General features: G+C 38.0%; 1 protein-coding gene across 15 annotated transcripts in view; it reads right to left on the bottom strand.

Moving 5' to 3' along the window:
• The window catches only part of Rapgef6 (Rap guanine nucleotide exchange factor 6), a 177,889-nt gene that overhangs the window by 102,881 nt on the left and 53,782 nt on the right, over positions 1–21,226 (bottom strand). For all 15 annotated transcript variants that reach the window (XM_013111593.3, XM_013111579.3, XM_013111580.3 and 12 more), the window contains one exon: positions 10,768–10,911. In XM_013111593.3, coding sequence (XP_012967047.2) covers positions 10,768–10,911 — 144 coding nt within the window. The remainder of the gene's footprint in view (positions 1–10,767; positions 10,912–21,226) is intronic.

Genomic DNA, 21,226 nt, shown 5'->3' with positions numbered 1-21,226 from the left:
GAGAGATGGCTCAGTGGTTAAGAACATTGGCAGCTCTTCCAGATGTTCTGAGTTTAATTCCCAGTAACCACAACCATCTATAATGAGATCTGATGTGCTACTCTCCTGGCATGTAGGCCCTACATGTAGACAGAGCACCATATACATAAAATAAATGAATTTTTAAAAATCACAATAAAACTACTTTGTAGTTAATAAACTCTAAAATATTCCAAAGGAATTAGTCACTTTTTCAGTTATTATGTTTTGTGTATGTGAACACATGTATGCAAATGTTAAATTATTAAATCCAGGGCTTTAGTGCATGCTAGGCAAGCACTTTACCACTAAGCTATATTTCCAGCTCTTTTTGCAATTATTCTAAGTATTCAGTTAGAGAAACTAAAAATCTATGCAAAATACTCATAAAAACATGATGTATAGGTTATACATTAAATATTAAGTGTGACAAAGAAAAAATAGTGGTAAAATATTCTGTACATCTTTAAGAACTTTATGCCTTTAGTACTCTGGCAAGAAAAAAACTGACGATGGGATTGCAAATTGGAAAAAGAAGACTATCAAAATGCAGGTGGATGGATTTTTGCGAGTTCATGACCAGCCTAGTATACACATAACAAGTTTCAGGCCAGACAGAGTTACATAGCAATCAAAGACTCAAAAAACCAATTCTGCAAGTTTTTTTTTCCTATAAGTTGCTGACAGCAAGTCAAAGGGAAATAAAAGACTTTACAGTGGCTATACCACCAGTCTTCTATAAATGCATTCACAGAAACTATTACTGCATTCAGATGAGTTTTTTTCAAAGAAGCAACAATGCCTTTAATCACAGCACTTGGGAAACAGAGGCAGGTGAATCTCTGGGAGTTTAAGGCCAGCCTGGTCTACAGAGCGAGTTCTAGGACAGTCAAGGCTACACAGAAACCATCTCAAAAACAAAACCAAACAAATCCAAAACAAACAACCATCTATTCAAACCTCACAATTTTGGTAAACTTTTGTATGGGTACATATTGTATGTTGAGCGTGTTTTCTTTGTGTTCATTCCCTCTAACATTACTTTTCTTACCTCCCCATCTGTCTTTGTTCCCCTAGACAATTTTGCTTCTATTTTAATCACATAAATCTAACAAACACAAATGAGATAAATCACATATTTGTCTGTGACTGGCTTAATTCACTTAATATGATTCTGCAAATATTTCATTTGTGTACACACAAGTGTATGTGGTTTGTGCCATGTATTATGTGGTAGTCACAAGATAACCTCAACTATTGTTCTCAGGTGCTGTCCACCTGTTTTAAAAATCTTTCACTGGTTTGGAACTTGCTAAGTAGGGTATAAACTGGTTAGCCAGGGAGTCCTGGAGACTAGAATTTACCTGTTTCTACCTCCTCACTGCTGGGTTTACAAGCTCCGATTACCACATTAGCCTTTTAAAAAATGTGGGCTTTAGGGATGGAACTCAGGTTGTCATGTTTGCAAGGCAAGCACTTTATCATGGAGCCATCTGTCCAACTCTCTCATTCCATTGTGCACACACTACACTTCTCTCACCCATTTTTCTGCTGTTAAACACTAAGCTGATTTTGTACCCATTTTTACTAGTGCTGCAATAAGAAGGACTGGTATGCAAGTGCCTCATGCTGACTTGGAGTTCTTCAGGGCAATACCCAGCAGCTGACTTATACGGCAGACCTACAGTTTTGAGAAACTGTTATACAGATTTCTGTAAAGGCTGGACTAGTTCACATTTTCACAAAGTGTCAATAAAGCATTTTCTAAATTGCCTGAAATATATCCCTTCTAAGAAAAAAATATATTAATTCAAGATATCACACATGTAAACTCTAGTAAAAATCCTTTTCTAACCTAGTCTCACTGCTAATTATCAAGTTTGTCTCAGTTGATTAATTAAGTTCTCCTCATGACATACCAAATTCCTGACAGCGTGCAGTAGGGAAACTACCTAACACAAGCAGCGATCTAGGCCACTACACACCAAAATGCCACTTAAAAGAGTTATCACCAGAGAAAATCCTAAGGATCAACTGCTTGCTCTAGTCTACTCATGAGACCAAAATATATAAAGACAACTTTCTTCAGCACATAGGAAGGTTAAAAGCGAATGACTCATGTGTGAACCACAGACCTCAAGAGGAAACACAGATTATTCTAAGCCTTACGACATGACACCCAAAACAAACAAAAGTCTGGGGGAAAGAACATATTAAAGTTGAGACTAAAATATACAAGCAATCCACATATATGTAGGTGCCAATGCATGTGCACACATAGACATTATATGTATTCTTTAACTCATACAAAAAGAGTCAAATGGCAAAGATCCTTTGATTTGGCAGTACTATGTCTTACAACTTTTTCTAGACTAATTAACATACTGGGATACATATTCAAAATTATATTTCATAAAAAATGATTTTAAAAAACAATAAACAAGAAATAAGTTTAATGACCAAGTATCAAAAAGTTTAATGAACAAAGGATGGCATATTGCTATAATGAGTACTATACACCAAGAAAGAACAATGTTGTGGGCTAGACATGGCAGTTGTGCATTTATAGTTCTAGCTACTAGGGATGCTGAGCTAGGAAAATCTCTTGAGCCCAACAGTTTGAGATGACTCTGGGCAATACAGTGAGATGCTATCTTAAAACAAATCAATCAAAAGAATAATGTTAGAAAAAAGTTTAAATTTTTATTTTTAAGAGTTTTAAAATAGCTTTATTGTAGAATTGTCTCATATAAAAACACTGAATTATGGACACAGGCCATTTCAGAGAACCAGATAGGCTGAATACAGATCTTCATCTCTAGGTGAAGGGCAGCTGGTTCTTGCACAAATCCTGGTACATACATTTCCTCTATGCTGGTGCAGTCCCCACCAGCGATCAAGCAGGTGAGAGACCAGCTGGACAGTTAAAAAATTTTTTTTAATATTAAAAAATTTTATTTTTAAATTTAAATTCAAATTAGAAACAAGGTTTCTTCACAAGTCAATCTCACGTTCCTCTCCCTTTCCCTCCCCTCCTCCCACCCCCTCCCACCACCCACCCAATACCCCCTCCTTTCCCCAGGGAGGGTGAGTTCTTCCATGGGGGTGTCCATAGTCTGTCATTTCATCCAGGACAGGGCCTAGAACCTCCCCCAAGAGTCTAGGGTGAGAGTGCATCTCTCATTGTGGGACGGGCACCCAATGTCCATTTGTATGCCAGGAATAAATACTGGTCAACTACCAAAGGCGCCATAGATTGCCTAGGCCTCCTCACTGACACCCCCATTCAGGGGGTCTTGATCAGCCCCATGCTAGATTCCCAGGCATCAGCCTGGGATTCAAGAGTTAACCTTTGTCAGGTCAGCTGTTTCTGGGTGTTAAACCAGCCCAGTCTTAATCCCTTTGGTCATCAGTCCTCCCTCTCTGTTACTGGCTTTCTTGAGTTCAGCTCAGTGCTTAGCTGTGGGAGTCTGCCTCTACTCTGGTGCAGTACCCACCAGTGATCAAGCACGTGAGAGACCAGCTGGCCAGTTAAAAAATTTTTTTAAAAAGATTTATATGTGTGTGTGTTCTATCTTCATGTGTATCATGTGCATTCTTGTGTACCACATGTGTGCCTGGTGTCCAGGAAGACCTGAAGGGGGTATTAGTTACAGACAGTTGTGAGATACCACATGGGTGCTAGGAATTGAACCTGCATCCTCTGAAAGAGCAAAAAATGCTCTTAAGCACTCAGCCTTCGCTCTATCCCCTAAAAATTTAAGTTTAAAAATTTTAGAACAAAAGGATATCCAGTACAAGAAGGTCTTTAGGATTCTAAATAGATCTGATCAGAAAATATCTTCATCATGCCATTTTATAGAATTCTACAAACTAACAAAACATCATACTGCAGGATACCTTATTAGAACAATACAGATTTTTCAGTAGAATTCTTACAGGTCAGCCCAGGATGCCACGGCAAACTTCAAGTACCAAAAGAGATTAGCTGCCAATTGAGAATATTAGTCCCACACAGCTGTTCTTAAGTAATCAAGGCCAAAAATATCATCATAAGAGAAGCTGCAGAAAAAATACTCAGGGACACCTGGAGGAATGAAATATAGATCACCACCATCAGTGTAAAATTCAGAGGAGACAAAATGAAAACGCGAAAGCAATCGAAAAGAAAAGGACAAAGGATAATCAAAATGATGAAGGGCTGAGTATGTTCAGTAGCAGAATACCCACTTAGCATGTGCTTGGTCCAATATCCTCTGTGGTGATATCTTGCTTGTAAAAGCCCATCTGAAGATCAGAGAATGGAGCTTGCCACTAGCTAACCATAGAGGTCTGGAGGTCTGTACAGACAGACAGGAAGTGAGATAGCTGAGTGGAAATAGGATATAAGCAGGGAGAAACAGAAACTTGCTCTCTTGTCTGCTGAGATGCTAAGGAAGTAAGGCATGACTATGGCTTGCTCCTTCTCTCTGATCTTATTTGTATCTGACTCTGAATTTTTATTACTTGGACCAATTAAGAACTCCATTTACAATCCTCAGTCCCAAATAAACATTGAGATGAAAATTAACAAATGATAGGAATATGCCTTTGTCAATAGCAACCTTGCATATAAATAAATTCTCCAATTAAAAGATACAATTGTTGAATGGCATATATATACATACATACATGACCCAACAATATGGGAACTTCATCAGTAATGACACACACAGAATGAGATGACAGGCTGGACAAGGCAGCCCATGCAAACAGAACCAAAAGCAGGCAGGTAAAGAGACACTTGTACCTGAAAACAGACTAAGAAGAAATTAATACAACTGTATGGAACTAAACAAGAGAAACTGAGCCGGCACTTGAGCCCTTGAAGAAGGAAAAAAAAATCCCTTAAATCAAGTGAAAATCTAACAATATAGCAAAACTTAAAGGGTAAAGCAAAAGTAGTACTAAGAATTTTCTATCAATAATTACCTACAGCAAAGAATAGAATATCAAAAATGTAATGCTGCACCTCAATGACCTAGAAAAGCAAACCCAAATCCAAACTAAAATTAGTAAAACAAAAAGGAAAGAGCAAAGAGCAGAGGCAATAGTACGAAAGGCCAATGGAATGAAGAAGTGGGGAAGGGGATGAAGCTATGGATAGGAGTATGTGGGAGTAGGGCAGTTACAAAACAACCTTTGGGGCTGTTCCTTGCTTTCTACCTTGCTTAGGACAAGGTAGATGCTCTACCTTGCTTGCAGCTATATACTCCAAGGTAGACGGTTAGTGAGTTTCTAGGAATTTTCCAGGCTCTACTTCTCATTATACTACAGGAGCACTAAAGATTACCAGAGGTTATTGCTGCCCATGGGCTTATAAGGGGCTTCTAGAGAATTAAATTCAAAACAAACCCACTGTCTGCTTTTCTTCTTCAACTATAAAACTGATAAAACTTTTCTAAAGGGGAGGGGAGCAGGATAGTGAAATTGCCTCAAAAACTAAGTAAACAGGGACCAGGGAGGTAGCTTGGTGGGGAGAACTTGAGTTCAATATCGAAAATGAAAACTCATTAGTAAAAGGGAGTGATGGAGGGAATTAGAAAACCAGGTTTGGTGGTGCACACCTTTAATTCCAGTACTGTATACACAGTGAGATTTACAGTAGCAAACACTGATAATTCCAGCAGTGGTGGACGGTGGAGACAGGACAATCTGAGGCTTACTGACCAGCCAGCCTTGACTACTTGGTGAGTTTCAAACCAAGGAAAGATCCTGCTCCAAAAAAGACAATTAAGATGCTGAGGAGCAGCATCTGAGTTTGTCCTCTGATCTCTACATTTATAACTGCAAACACATATGTGTGCACAAACACAAATAAGAAAGCAAACAAGCTGGGCGGTGGTGGCGCACGCCTTTAATCCCAGCACTCGGGAGGCAGAGGCAGGCAGATCTCTGTGAGTTCGAGGCCAGGCTGGACCGACAGCCTCCAAAACAATACAGAGAAACCCTGTCTCGTAAAACCAAAAAAAAAAAAAAAAAAAAAGAAAAAGAAAGCAAACAAAATACATCATTATCAGAACAAAGTATAAACATCCTATAATCTCCGTAATTTTGATAAAATTCAACACTGCTTCCTGATAAAAGCATGGTTAATTATAGAGAAGGCTCATACAATTGCATAATAGAGGCTATGTAAGATAGGACTATACCAACATTAAAGGTATGGTTAATTATAGAGAAGGCTCATACAATTACATAATAAAGGCTATGTAAGATAGGATTATACCAACATTATGCCGAAAGGGGAAATGCCTAAAAGTGAACATGGTAATGTTCACTTTTACTGCTTATTCAATACAGAATTTCTGGAAATTTTAGTCAAGAAAATTAAAAGGCAACAGTAAAAGTATTACAAATAGGGAAGAGAGAAAGGCTTACAGATGATATTATTCTCTACCAGGAAAAGCCTAAAAACTGCAGCAAAAGGTTATTAGAATTGAAAATTGAATTGGGTAAAATTTGCAAAATTTAAAAAAGTCATCATGGAGGTGCTGCATAATCACCGGAGCCTGAGTTTAGTCCCTAGCATTCATGTTAAAAAAAAAAAAAGCCAGAAATGGTGTGGATACTCATATCATAGGTGTGGGGAGGGCAGCAATAGGTCTGGTTAGTCCGTGAAAAGAGTTTCTTTCATGGGAAAAAAAATCAAAGAAAATAAAACAAAACAAATATAAGGTGGATGATAACAATGGAATGACACCTGAGGTGAATCTTTGGCTTCCCTATATATGAGCACACACACATTCATTTACAAAAATAAGTAGTAGTCAGTCAGTACAAGGTCTCACAGAGTAGCCCTGACAGGCCAGAAACTTGCTATATAGACAAGGTTGGCTTTGAATTCACAAAAATCTATCTTCCCTTGCCTTTTGAGTAATCGAATTAAAAGGGTGTGCCACCATATCAGGACTGATATATGTGTGTGTGTGTGTGTGTGTGTGTGTGTGTGCGTATACATACATACATACATACATATATATATATATAAATAAAATGAGAGAAGTTGCTGAAAAAGATATCACGAAAACAACACAATTTATAAGAGTTATAAATCACGAAGACTGTTTCAATCCCACCCATTAAAAAGAAAACACACAAAAACAAACAGGAATGAATTTAACAAAGGAAGCCAGATTTCCAAAATGAAATTTATTCTATGTTCATATACTGAGAATTAATATTGCTAACGTTTGGGGGCCAGAGAGGTGGCTCACTGGTTGAAGATTGTATAATATTGCTGTAGAGCACCAGAGTTCAGTTCCCAAGACTCAAATGGGTAGCTCACAACCTTTTGTAATTCCCCCTCCAAGACATCCAACACCATCTTCCAACTTTCACGGGAAATGCTTATTCATGTACATATACAAATACTGTTAATACTCATACCATCCAAAGCAACTTGCAGGAGTGATACTCTTCACAAAACAAGGAGAAAAAACCAAATTCTCTTGGAAGCACAGAAGACCTCAAATAGCCAAAAAGAACACAGAAAAAAGAACAAAACTGGAGGCATCACAGTACCTGACTTCAAACACAGCACTAAACAACAGTAAACTGAAAATGTGGATACTAACATAAGAACATAGATATAGATCAACAGAACAGACAATCACTCTCTGAAAAAAATTCAGATATCTAATGCTCAACAGATTTCCAATGAGAAGCTGAAACCACTGGAGAAAGGATAGCCCTTTAATGAACATTGCCAGTAGGGGTCAAAACCATGCTGGAAAACCCACAGAAAAAGCTGATCTGAGCAAATGGGAGGGCACAGATCCCAGTTTGACAGCTGGGAAACCAGCATAGGACTGAACCAGGCCCCCTGAATGTGGGTGTCAGTTGGGAGGCCCAGGGCAGTCTATGGGGCCTCTGGCAGTGGAACCAGTATTCCTATGGAGGGATACTCTCTCAGCCCAGATACATGGGGGAGGGTCTAGGCCCTGCCACAAATGATGTGACAGACTTTGATGATCCCTCATGGGAGGCCTTACCCTCCATGAAGAGTAGACAAGGGGGTGGGGAATGAGATGAGGAACTGGTGGGGGGCATGGGAGGACAGAAGGGGGAGGGAACCAAGATTGGTATGTAAAATAAGATTGCTCTTAATTTAATTTTTAAAAAAAGGGGAAAAGAAGAGAAAATAAACATTGCCAGGAAAATAATATATCCATATCTCTAAACCTGCACAAGAGACCAAAGATCTGAATCTCTAAAACTACTAGAAAAATTTCAGAGGACACACTTCAGTGCCGAATATAGGCAATGTTTGAATAAAAGCCAGACAATAAAACACCAACACCAGGAACAGAAATAACAAACAACTAAAAACTTCTATACAATAAAGAAAACAATAAAGTGAAAATATGAAAAACTCCAACTATCCATCCATCATTAAGATTAATACCTATAATATATAAAGAAACTCAGAAACAGTAAGAAAAGCTCCATGTAATTCCACTGAAAAAAATGGGCAAATGGCTAGATGGTGGTGCACACACCTTTAATCCCAGCACTCAGGAACCAGAGGCAGGTGGATCTCAGAGTTGGAGGCCAGCCTGGTCTACAAAGAAAGTTCCATGACAGACTGGACTGTTACACAGAGAAAACTCTGTTTTGAAAAACCAAAAGGTAAATGATCAGAATAAATTCTTACACGGTAGATGAGTTGTAATTAGAAGAATCATTATGGAAGACAGTATGGTAGTTCCTCAAAGCTGAGTTGGGTGTGCTGGTGCCCTTTTATCTCAGTACTTGTTTGTATCACAATTCAAAGCCAGCCCTAGCTACATAACAACATCCTGTCTAAAACAAAGGAAAATGGAACAATCCAAAAACAGATCTGTGTAAGTGAGCAACCCCATTCCTTGGGATACAAGAATCACTGCATGAACCATGTTTAGTGGGGCATTTTGAGGGTACCCACTAATGAATGAAGACAAAATTATAGTATATACACAAAATTCAGTGTTATCTAGTCATAAAGAAGGCTAAATTCTGTCCATTAAAGCAAGGTGGATGCAACTGAATTACCTTAAGTGGACAAAGAAGATACAGAAAAAGGATTCTCTCTCTTTCGGAGAAGCTAAGAAGAGCCAATGTGGGGCAGCAGGGATGGTTCAGTGCCCTACACATAGGATCCACATTGGATTCCCCACCACCATAAAGGTAACAGTACAGGCACATTCATATACAAACTCAGATTTCAGGTTTCATTGGCTAGCCAATTTAACCAAAATGATGAATTCTAGGTTCATTGAGAGACTCTTGCCTCAAAAATTCAAGCACAGAGAGCAACAGAGGGCAATACTTAAAGTTGATTTCTAGCTTCCACAGGGACTCACAGGTGAGTGCACCCTTATACCCGTGCAGAAATATGAACACACACAGTCAATCTGAACATAAAATAGTGATTAACAAGAGGTTAGGAAGAGTACTGATGGAGATACAAAAGGTTGGATTTGATCAGTGTACAATATATGCATGTAATAGGACACTGAATACCATTAATATAGTCTATAAAAAGTACACATGACCAAATACTGAGATTGAAATTATTCAGTTATAGCATATTGCTACAATAGAGTACTATGCACCCATTAAAAATATAAAGGAAAATACAATAGCATTCAAAGATGTTGAGATTATATGACAAGTTTTTAAAATTCACAAAACATTTTTAAGACTAGAAAATTTATAAAACATACATTGTATAAAAAGACAAAAAAGAGGACAGTTTAACTAGTAACAGGAAAATCAACTATATATTTAAAAAGAAACCATTACTTTGTATAGCTGAGGTATTGGTTGTAAATTCTGAGACCAGTATTATTTATTTTCAGAAACAGAACATATTCAATTAATGAAATTAGGCAAATGTGACAGAATCTTTAAAATTTCCTTCAATCCCATTCTCATTCTAGTAAACTACTTCCCTGACTATCTTCTTCTACCCTGCCACATAATGAGAACATTTCTGTCCCGACAACCAAAAGAACAGACTCTTGTCAAACTATCCCAGCACTCTAATACTGGAAGCTGTGGGGCAAATTAAAAGTTCCGAAACTCTACCAGGCTGACTCCTTGGAAAATGTAATTATGGAATCTTCCCTTAAGTGTGCACATGAACCTATTCTTGCTCAAATTATTTTTATTTCTAAATTTAACTACTTCTCAGTCTAAAAAGGATATTATCTGCAATTAACAGAGTTAAAAGACTTCTTAAGTAGCAGCTTCCTCTCTCTGGCTTTTACAGAGTCCCAATGTTTCATTTGCTTCATTTAAAGTATTTGTCTGTGAAGACATTAACTCTAACACATATTTCTACACTAGCACCTGGCTTACGTGTGACTAACAGCCCTGCAGACCAAGGGAAGAACTGTCATGGTTTTCTTTCTTTTGTATGTCTTCCATCATATTAGGAAAAGCCTTAGTTCTCAGACTCAATCTGCATGCTATTCAGACACTATAAAGGCTAGAAAATTCACAAGTATATTTAAGCTACAGCAAATACTTTATTTAAAGTAATAAAGCTAAAGCAAAATTCCCCAGATAAGATTTCTAATCAACCCAACAGTCAAGTAGAAGTGTTTTTAAAAAATTGTACATCTTACATAGAAACCTTTACATAGAGACCAAAAAAAACCACGTAAATTAAAGATATCATTCAATGAAAATGAAGAATCCATGAATTGGTCTGAATATACTCACCGAAAGGTAGTTATTAACATCCACTCCATCAGTTATGGTTTGGCGTTCTCCTTTATAGTTAATTTTCCGAAACCTTCGTCGAGACTGTCTGGCAGGAATTTCTCTTTGTAAAATACTATCTTCATTATCTTTGGAATTCTCTACCTGAAATACATGTTCACATTCCTGATTAAATAACCAATTTTTCCATCTCAATGACAGTCTATGAAGTCTGAACAGGCTCATAAGGAATCTTCATTTACTTCTACTAAGAAAGTGCCTGAAGAAACAGTCTGTACAAGGCAATGTTCTGAGTTGAAAGAGATTAAAGACCATGTTTTTATAAAGAACCAGAGACCACAGTTTCCTTCCAGGAAACGGTCTGTCTCAAGCACATAAACATATATCCGCTAAGTAAAGACTCTTACCAGAAATGAAGGCTGCTAACTACACCTACACATTCAACAATTTTAACTTGGATGTTAGTCTAATTACAAACTGCCTGATTATGCACTTATTTTACTTAGAAAACATAGTTATCATTTTAGTGAACTAGTGAAAAGCAAAACAAAACTATTCTTATTCTTTGATAGAAATATTTTGGTGTTCATTTTAATGCATGACAACAGAGTATGGAAAGCAACTTAAGAAAAACGACAGAGAAACTAACAATTATGGAGATGGCTTAAAATGAACATGCATATACATGTTTCACTCTACAACACTATCTTCAAGTATTACCATCTTCAGGTAAAAAACAAAATGAAGCTGGGCGTTAGCACTTGGGAAGCAGAGGTAGGCAGATCTCTGCTAGTTCAAGGCCAGAGCGAGTAGTCTACAGAGTGAGTGCCAAGAAACCCTGTCTCGAAAAACCAAAACCAAAACCAAACCAAACCACCACCAACAAAACCAAAATGAAACCTCCAAGGACTGGTACTTTTCCAGCTCACAGAGTGACCCTTACTAAAGATGAACTAGCAGGAATATATATTTGCGAAACACAAGAATGCTATCCAATCACAGAGTACTTCATTACTGTAAAAACCAGTAATATTTTAAAAAGATTTTTCACTTATGTGTGTGTATCTGTGTGAGTCAATACCAGACATGTGCAGGTGCCTAAGGGGGCCAGAAAAGGTCACTGAAGCTGGAATTAGGGGTGGCTGTGAGCTGCTCTATGTGGGTGCTGGGAACTGAACCTGAGTCCTCTGCAAGAGCATTCTCTTCAGCCCTCCAAATTTAAATCTTCTTACAAATATACACTGGAAGTTCTAAATTATACTTTATACTAACCTAATATTTCAGAAATGATTTCAGTTTTTTCCTACTACTATTTTTCTTGCTAGTGTCACATCTCTCCGCTATCACAACATATGCTCTAGACACTGAATTCAACAGTTCAGTCAACAATTTCCAGCTCCTATGCTCACCTTCCAAAACTCAGATCCATTTCTCAGGAGGTCAATTCTGTTTGACCATGTTCCTCTCCCAAGGTATTTTCTTTCAACACCATCACCCAACCCATATTTGAGTTTTAATCACTTCAGCCTTAGAATACATCAATAGTGATCCTGCTGCTTTAGACAAGTTTTCCAATCTCATCCAGTAGTCAGATAACTACCAAGATAAATCATTGTGTTAGGTCTCCTAATATGATAATAGACTGCTAATGTTTACCATATCAATTCAAACTTAAAAAATCATTATGTGTATGAATGTTTTGCCTGCATGTATGTCTGAGCACTATTCATATGCCTGAAGTCTGAAGAGGCCAGAAGAGGGCATTGGATGTCCTGGAACGAGTTACAGACTGTTGTGAGCTGCCATGTGGGTGCTGGGAACTGAACTTGGGTCCTCTAAAGAGCAGTACCTGCTATTCACCAGAGTCATCTCTCTAGCCTGGTTAAATTTAAACTCTTACACCTGATATTCAAAGTCATGTGTACTCCTGTCTCCTATAAACTTTTGTTCTTGTTCTGTAACTGGCCTTAAACTTGCAATATTCCTCATTTGGTCATGTGCCACCATACATGGTCCCAAGACACTCTTTTTTTTTTTTTTTTTTTTTTTGATTTTTCGAGACAGGGTTTCTCTGTGACTTTTGAGGCTGTCCTGGAACTAGCTCTTTGTAGACCAGGTTGGCCTCGAACTCACAGAGATCTGCCTCCTAAGTGCTGGGATTAAAGGCGTGTACCACCATCGCCCAGCTCCAAGACACTCTTATAACTTCATCTTAAATAAAAATGACCTTGGAAAACCTACCAACCTCCCCCAAACCTGCCACCAATAAACCATCTCACATAAAAGATATAGAGGCATGAACAAATTTCTAAGGATTTTTCAGAAATGTTATCTAACAGTTCTGTTCTGTTTCAGGGGTGAGAAGTTCAAACTGAGGAACAGCCATGCTAATGTGGCCATTCATTCTTTTGTAAATAACTTAAACTGTTCTACTAAGTAATTTTACCGAGATGGCTTCTGTACTATGTATCATTCTTCCCATTTTATTGTCACATGCTAGCAACCATGAAGGTAGATTTCAGAAGCCATTCTCCTAGGTATTTACACAAAGAATCCTGCGTAAAAACCTGTTCCTTCCCTGCTAACATGTTGCTCTATTTCACCTATGACTGATGGTTAATTCTGATTGTCAACCTGAACGGATTAAGAATCACACAGGGTGCCAGATGGTGGTGGCACACGTCTTTAACCTTTATTTAACCCCAGCACTTGGGAGACAGAGACAAGTGAATCTCTGTGAGTTCAACAATAGCCTGGTCTATAGAGTGAGTTAGAGGACAACCAGGGTGGTTATATAGAGAAACCTTGTTTCAAAATACAAATCAAAAAAGGGGGGAGGAATCACACAGGGGGATTAAAAAAGACCACCTTGAGAAGTGTAGATGAGTATTCCCAGAGACAACGATTAGTACAGCATAAGGTTTCTGACTCAACTGACAGATTAGTCCACTGATACATAAGAACATGGTAATATTACTGGGAGGTGGTAAAAGAAAAAATGTGGGGCCTAAGGTCATGAGGGTGTACCCTTTTGGTTGTATCTCTTTAGCCTCTCCTCTATTCCTCTTTCTTTGCTTGGATTCTAATATAAAAGTCTTATAAGTGTGGCTACTTAGCTTCAGACTTTTTTTCTGTTTATGGAGGCACTAAACAGCCTGAAATGATTTTGAACTCTTGATAGTCTTCCTTGTGTCTCCTGAGTGCTGAGATTAGAGGTGTGCACCACCACACCAGGCTCAGCTTCTGGCAATTTTAAACAGGAATTAAAATTAGATGGAAATAGCATCAAAAGAAAAGCCCAATCACCATTTCGAAGGGAGCAGGACAGGAGGAAGGATGCAGAAAAGATAATGTACTATAGAATAAAAGCAACGAGAAAACAAAACAAAACCAGTGGAAAATGTGATAACTATTGAGACAAATCCAAGTCTATCAGTGATAACAAAGAACACAAATGAAGTTTTTCCAAGTAAAAAATCTCAACCAAATACAGAAATGAGGAAACGGATTAAGGCTCATAAAGTCTTGAATGTAGAAAAACTTAAAACTAAAGGCTGATGTCTCACTAAACTTGATTCAAATTTGACTTTTTATTAGTTACTTGCCTTGCTGCTTTTATAACATATCAGAAAAAAGCCAACCTAAGGAAGGAAGGCCTCTATTTTGGCTCACAGCTTGAACACACCATCCATCAAGGCAAGCAAATGAGAACAGGAGAGCAAGGAGCTGCTACATTGCATCCATAGCCAGGAAAGAAAGATGGATGCTGCCTAAGGATGCTCAATAAAGACAATGTGGCTACAACTGCTTGGTCTTAATTTCTTCACAAAATTCATTTTTTTCATTTGTTAATTTCAAATTCATGCAACAATTACACTTATTTATGAGACATATAACATATGTACTTGCTGTGTATTTATCATTTATTAAAACACATGGTCCCTAAGAAGTAGACAAAGCCTCTCTGTTATGACTAATATTTTGATTACAGACTTATGATATTATGTGCATTTTTACTTGTTTCTTTGAAATGTATACTCTTTAAGACTTACTCACTAGCCGGGTGGTGGTGGCGCACGCCTTTAATCCCAGCATCGGGAGGCTAAGGCAGGCGGATCGATGTGAGTTCGAGGCCGGGCTGGACCGATAGCCTCCAAAACAATACAGAGAAACCCTGTCTCGTAAAAAAACAAAAAAAAAAAAAAAAAAAAAAAAAAAAGACTTACTCACTTATTTTAATCTATGTATATGGCTGTTTTGCCTGCTTGTTTGTATGTATAACATGTACATGCCTGGTGCTTGCACCTGTGGAAGTCAGAAGAGGGAATCAGAACTGGAGTTACAGGTAGTTGTAAGCCATAATGTGGGTGGTGGGCATCAAACCTGGGTCCTCTGAAAGAACAAGAGGTCTTAACTGCTGAGTCATCTCTCTAGCCTTGAAATTTGAATTCTGTGTTCACTGGTTTAAAAAAGTTCTCAGAGTACTATATAGTGGTTTCCTTTCTAATTAAATCTCCTTTGTAGTTAAATCACTTATGATTTAACTACATACATACAATATAAAAATAAAGGTTAAAAAATGTTTAAAAGGGGAATGCATCAATAGACATTTTAAAAAAAGGTGATAGCCACTAACAGAATCTCACTATATAGCCCTGGCTGGCCTTAAACTCGCTATGTGAGTAGACCAGCCTAACTTTGTACTCACAGAGCTCTTCCTGCCACTGTCTCCAGAGTTCTGGGATTAAAAGCATTTGGCACTGTCTGGAGTCCTACTGTAGGTATTTTATGTAAATCAAGTTATATAACTGGTTGCTTTGTGTGTCTGATTCCTTTCACTTAACAGAGTATTTTTGACTTTTATCCATTTTGTGGCAGTTACTGACAGGTCACTATATGAGGCAGAATACTATTTCATCTTATGGACAATGGACAAAGTTTATTCAGGTTATAGATATTTGTGCTACTTCTACTTTTGGGAAGTTAAGGATAATGTACATACATGTACTGTACAAAATGTTATATGGACATATTTTTACTCTCTTGGATTAGTGTGTTGGAGTCAAATTAATGGGTTAATATGGTAACTATTTTTAACTGTTTAAGCAACTGCCAATCCACTTTTCTAAACTGGTGGAATCACCTCACACTACCAGCAAAGAAAGACTCCAATATTTCAATAGATGCTTTCCAATGCTAATGAGTGTCTGCAGATAAAATCCTTTCTTTATCATTACTTTTAAGTTTAGATGTGAACTTCAAGTTATGCCACTGGTGCAACTACCCATCATCACTCTTAGGAAAAAAATGGTCTAATCCCAAGAACGTACTGGGCATACAGGCTGTTGAGTGGTTGTCCTTGTCTTCCTATCTGGAGGAAACTACATTTAAAAGCTAAAATTAAAAAGAAAAAATTAATAAAATAATGTACAGAATCTTTTAAAGTACAATCTCAACCCAGAAATTCCTGAGGGGAAAAAGAAATCCTTGTAACTGTAGCAAAAGGCACTCCAGATGATGGATTCAAAGTCTCTTAAAAATAAGGTTATAAGTTGGGCATTCTTTGTGCATGCCTTTAATCCCAGCACTTGGGAGGAAGAGGCAGGTGGATCTCTGTTAGTTCCAAGCCAGCCTGGTCTACAGAGTGAGTGCCAGGACAGGCTTCAAAGCAATACTGAGAAACCCAGTCTCGAAAAAACAAAAAACAAACAAAAGGTTATTTTGATTCTCTCTATTCTGAGACAGGGTCTCCCCGTAGGCCACATTGTCCTTGAATGCTCAGCAGTTCCCCTACCTCACTCTCCTGAGTGTTGGGAATACAGGCATGTGCCACCATGCCTTGGGTAACAAGATGGCTTTGAAAGATATCAACTAAGTGAACATATTCAATGTATAAGGTGTCTGGCCAGGCAGGGCTACAGAGACCTATCCCAAAACAAAACAAATGTGTTTGGCCACAGGTATTTCCAATCATCCCTAGATCAAATATTTCAAAGAATTCTCAACATTTTAAAGAATTCTGAAATTTTGGATATTTTCTACAATACTTAATAAAACATACTAAACACAGCTGAGTCAGCAGAAACAGTTCTGAAATTTAAAAATGAAATTTATATATGATGTCACCTTTGTTGACATTTTAAATACACCAGTTTTTCCTGAAATATTTGAGAAGTAACTGGAGGGAAATGTCTATCATAAAATTTATCAACATGCACTTCCTAATGCCTAGAGCTACTTCATATTAGCATAGCAAAGTTATCAATAATCAGGAATTTGAAAGTATCTTACCTGTACTCACATTACTAACATGATTTATAATTCTCCACTGTCCAATAGTCAACAGAAAAATCAAGCATTATGCTTTTTAGATGCCACATTTTTGGCTTTTAGGACAATTCTATTTTATAATATTTCCTGAGATATTTATTGAGTATATTCTAGTCAATTTATACAATGTCTTCTAATTTAATTTGTCTAGTAATTTGTTACAGTTTGGTTTAAGTATGAATGCTGAGCAAGAATACATCCCAGAAATGCCTTTTGTCCTTTTCAGTGTTGTTACAATAGGGATAATACACCACAAGTTTGTACATATAGGATGGCAGTAGCAATAACTACTATTCTGGTAAAAATCTGCTGAGGATGTTCCCTTCATAAATAATTTCTAGGGGCATATTCTGACATGACCTAAGTAGCCTCCCTAGTTTTATCAATTTTAAACCAAGTGTTTCCTATTTGTTGGTTGGCATTCTACCAACAAGGAGAGCTATCTCATCTTCCTTCTTCATTTACTTGTGGTGTCAAGATTTTAACTTCTTGTATGATATATGAAGGTAGCATTATTACTATAAATTTTTATTTGGATTCCCAAATATTCTAGGTTTGGCCAATGAGAACGTTTTTGATCTGGCTCCTGGGTTATTTTAAATTCTCTTAAATGCTTCCTTTGCCTTGTTAGGTAATGAAAATATATTGTTTCTTAAGAGGAAGATGGATAAAGAGGTATGGGAGAAAAATCCATTGATAAATATTTTTTTTAAATGTACATTTAATACATGTATACATTAAAATTTCAGCCAATGATTTTCCTCTTCAAAAATATATATTTGTGCCAGTCAATGGTGCACATGCTTTTCCTTTTTTAACAATCTTATTTTACACATCAATCCCAGTTCCCTCTCCTTCCCATCCTCCCCCCGCAACTCCCCAGGAAGAGTGGTCTTCCATGGGGGATAATCAAAGTCTGTTGTATCATTTAGGGCAGGGCCTAGGTCCTTTCCCCATGTATTTAGGCGAAGAGAGTATCTCTCCATGGGGGAATGGGCTCCCAAAGTCCATTCCTGTACTAGGCATAAATATTGGCTCCACAGCAAGAGACCCCATAGACTGCCCAGGCTGCCTGTTACTTACATTCAGGGGGGCTAGTTGAGTCTTATGCTGGTTCCCCAGCTGTCTGGCTGGGGTCCATGAGCTCCCACTTGCTCAGGTCAGCTATTTCTGTGGGTTTCCCCAGCATGGTCTTGACCCCTTTGCTCATCACTCCTCCCACTCTACAACTGCTCAGTGCTTGCTAGTGGGTGTCTGCTTCTGCTTGCATCAGAATGAAGGCTCCAGGATGGTATTTAAGGTAGTCATCAATCTCATTATAGGGGAAGGGCATTTAAAGCAGCCTCTCCACTATTGCTTAGATTCTTAGTTGGGGTCATCCTTGTGGATGGGCATTTCCCTAGAGGCAAATTTTTCTTTAAACCTAAAATGGCTCCTTCCATTAAGGTATCTCTTTTCTTGCTCTCCTCTATTCAGCCCCCAACTCAATCTTTCTGATCCCTCATGCTCTCCTTCCCCCCTCCTCTTTCTTCTACTTCCCTCCCCACTTCCCCATGCTTCCAATTTGTTCAGAAGATACCAGAAAATGGAAAGATCTCCCATGCTCTTGGATAGGTAGGATCAACATAGTAAAAATGGCAATCTTACCAAAAGCAATCTACAGATTCAATGCAATCCTATCAAAATCCCAGCACAATTCTTCACAGACCTTGAAAAACCAACACTCAACTTTAGTTGGAAAAACAAAAACAAAAAAAAACCCAGGATAGCCAAAACAACCTTGTGCAATAGAGGAACTTTGGAGACACCACTATTCTCCACATTCTCTCATGCATAAACTGTGAAGCTCTGTTATAGAGCTATAGTAACGAAAACAGCTTGGTATTGGCACAAAAACAGACAGGTAGACCAATGGAATCAAATTGAAAACCCTGATATTAATCCACACATCTACAAACACCTGATTTTTGACCAAGAAGCTAAACTTATACAATGGAAAAAAGAAAGCATCTTCAACAAATGGTACTGGCATAATTGGATGCTGACATGTAGAAGATTGCAGACAGACCCACTTCTATTGCCATGCACAAAACTTAAGTCCAAATGGATCAAAGACCTCAACATAAATCCTGTCACATTAAACCTCGTAGAAGAGAAAGTGGGAGCTACCCTTGAATGAATTGGTACAGGAGACTACTTCATGAACATAACTCCAGTAGCACAGACACTGAGACAGACAACTAATGAATGGGACCTCCTGAAATTGAGAAGCTTCTGTAAGGCAACAAGCCAAAACAGCAGCCCACAGAATGGGAAAAGATCTTCATCAACCCCACAGCTGACAGAGGGCTGATTTCCAAAATATATAAAGAACTGAATAAGCTTGTCTCCAAAACACCAAAAGATCAAATTAAAAAATGGGGTACAGAACTAAATAGAGAATTCTCAATAGGAGTCTAAAATGGCCAATAGACACTTAAGAAAGTGCTCAACATCCTTAGCCATCAGGGAAATGCAAATCAAAACAACTCTGAGATACCATCTTTTCTCCTGTCAGAATGGCTAAAATTAAAACCACCAATGACAGTTTATGCTGGAGAGGATGTGGAGAAAGGGGAACACCCCTCCACTGCTGGTGGGAGTGCAAACTTGTACAGCCACTTCGGAAAACAGTATGAAAATGGGAATCAGTTTCAGTCTACCTCAAGACCCAGCAATTCCACTCTTGGGCACATACCCAAAAGGATGCACATTCAAACAACAAGAACATCTGTTCAACTATGTTCATAGCAGTATTATTTGTAATAGCAAGAACTTGGAAGCAACCTAGATGCCCCTCAACCGAATAATGGATAAAGAAAATGTGGTACGTTTATACAATGGAGTACTACTTAGAGGAAAATAACAATGAAATCTTGAAATTCACCACAGGCAAATGGATGGAACTAGAAGAAACCATCCTGAGTGAGGTAACTCAGTCACAGAAAGACAAACATAGTGTATACTCACTTATATATGGATATTAGACACAGAGCAAAGGATTACCAGCCTACAATCCATACCTCCAGAGAAGCTTAGAAACAAGGAGGACCCTAACAGATACATACATGGTCACCTAGAGAAGGGGAGAGGGACAAGAGCTACTGAACAAATTGGCACATGACTTTAATCTCAGCACTTCGGAAGCAGAGGCAGGGAAATCTGAGTTTGATGCCAGCCTGGTTTACAAAGTGAGTCCCAGGACAGCCAGGACTGTTACTCAGACAATCTGCCTAGAAAAACCAAAAGCAAAACAACACCCCCCCCAAAACACACAAAAAAATCAAACACCCTAAAACAAACACACTACAACAACAACAACTACTACTACTACTACTGTGTGTGTGTGTGTGTGTGAACATACATTTGTATGTTAGTATTCTGGCTAGTAATATTTGTTTGTTTCCTCACACTAGTCCCTTTTCTCATTTTCCTCTTTTTTATTTTTTTTAAAAGACAAGATCTCAAGTATACCACACTGTCTACATGCTGCCTCCAAGTCATTATATGGTTCTGAACTCACAGAAAACAACCCTTAAACAATTTTTGTTAACATTTAACATTATCTTACATTATTTAGCACATACTCATGCATGCACACCAGCCACACCAAATGTGGAGGTCAGGGAACAGTTTCTGGAAAGAAGGTCGTCAGACTTGGTGGCAAGCTCCAAGTGCATATGTGTTAGATTGACATGTATTTCACCGAGGGATCCTAGAGAAACTCGACACAACCAGCAGTCAGAGTTCGGTTTTAACAAAATCCAACCCAACTCTCTTTAAAGAAGAGGCTAACAATTCCAGGTTTAGAACAGCGAATGTAAGAAGAAACTGTAGTGTTCAGATGATTTTCTAACTTCTTTAACATAGCGTGCTATAAAGCTTCTATGTACACTAAGAATTAAAGCATACTGACTGTAAGACCACCACACTTCTAGCACAATCACTTCCAAAACATACGAAAAATGGTAAGTGTACCAATCTAAGAAACTCCCATTTAGCCTGGGTAGTATTCTTGTCATATCCTTTAACTTATATATTTAAAGAAGGAATTTTCATGACCTACTGAGTATTCCAAATATTTAATGCT

This window comes from Mesocricetus auratus, unplaced genomic scaffold, assembly GCF_017639785.1.
Source record: "Mesocricetus auratus isolate SY011 unplaced genomic scaffold, BCM_Maur_2.0 Super-Scaffold_100007, whole genome shotgun sequence".
NCBI lineage: Eukaryota > Metazoa > Chordata > Mammalia > Rodentia > Cricetidae > Mesocricetus > Mesocricetus auratus.
Note: the sequence above shows the minus strand (reverse complement) of the source record. Positions and strands in the feature narration are given on the sequence as shown.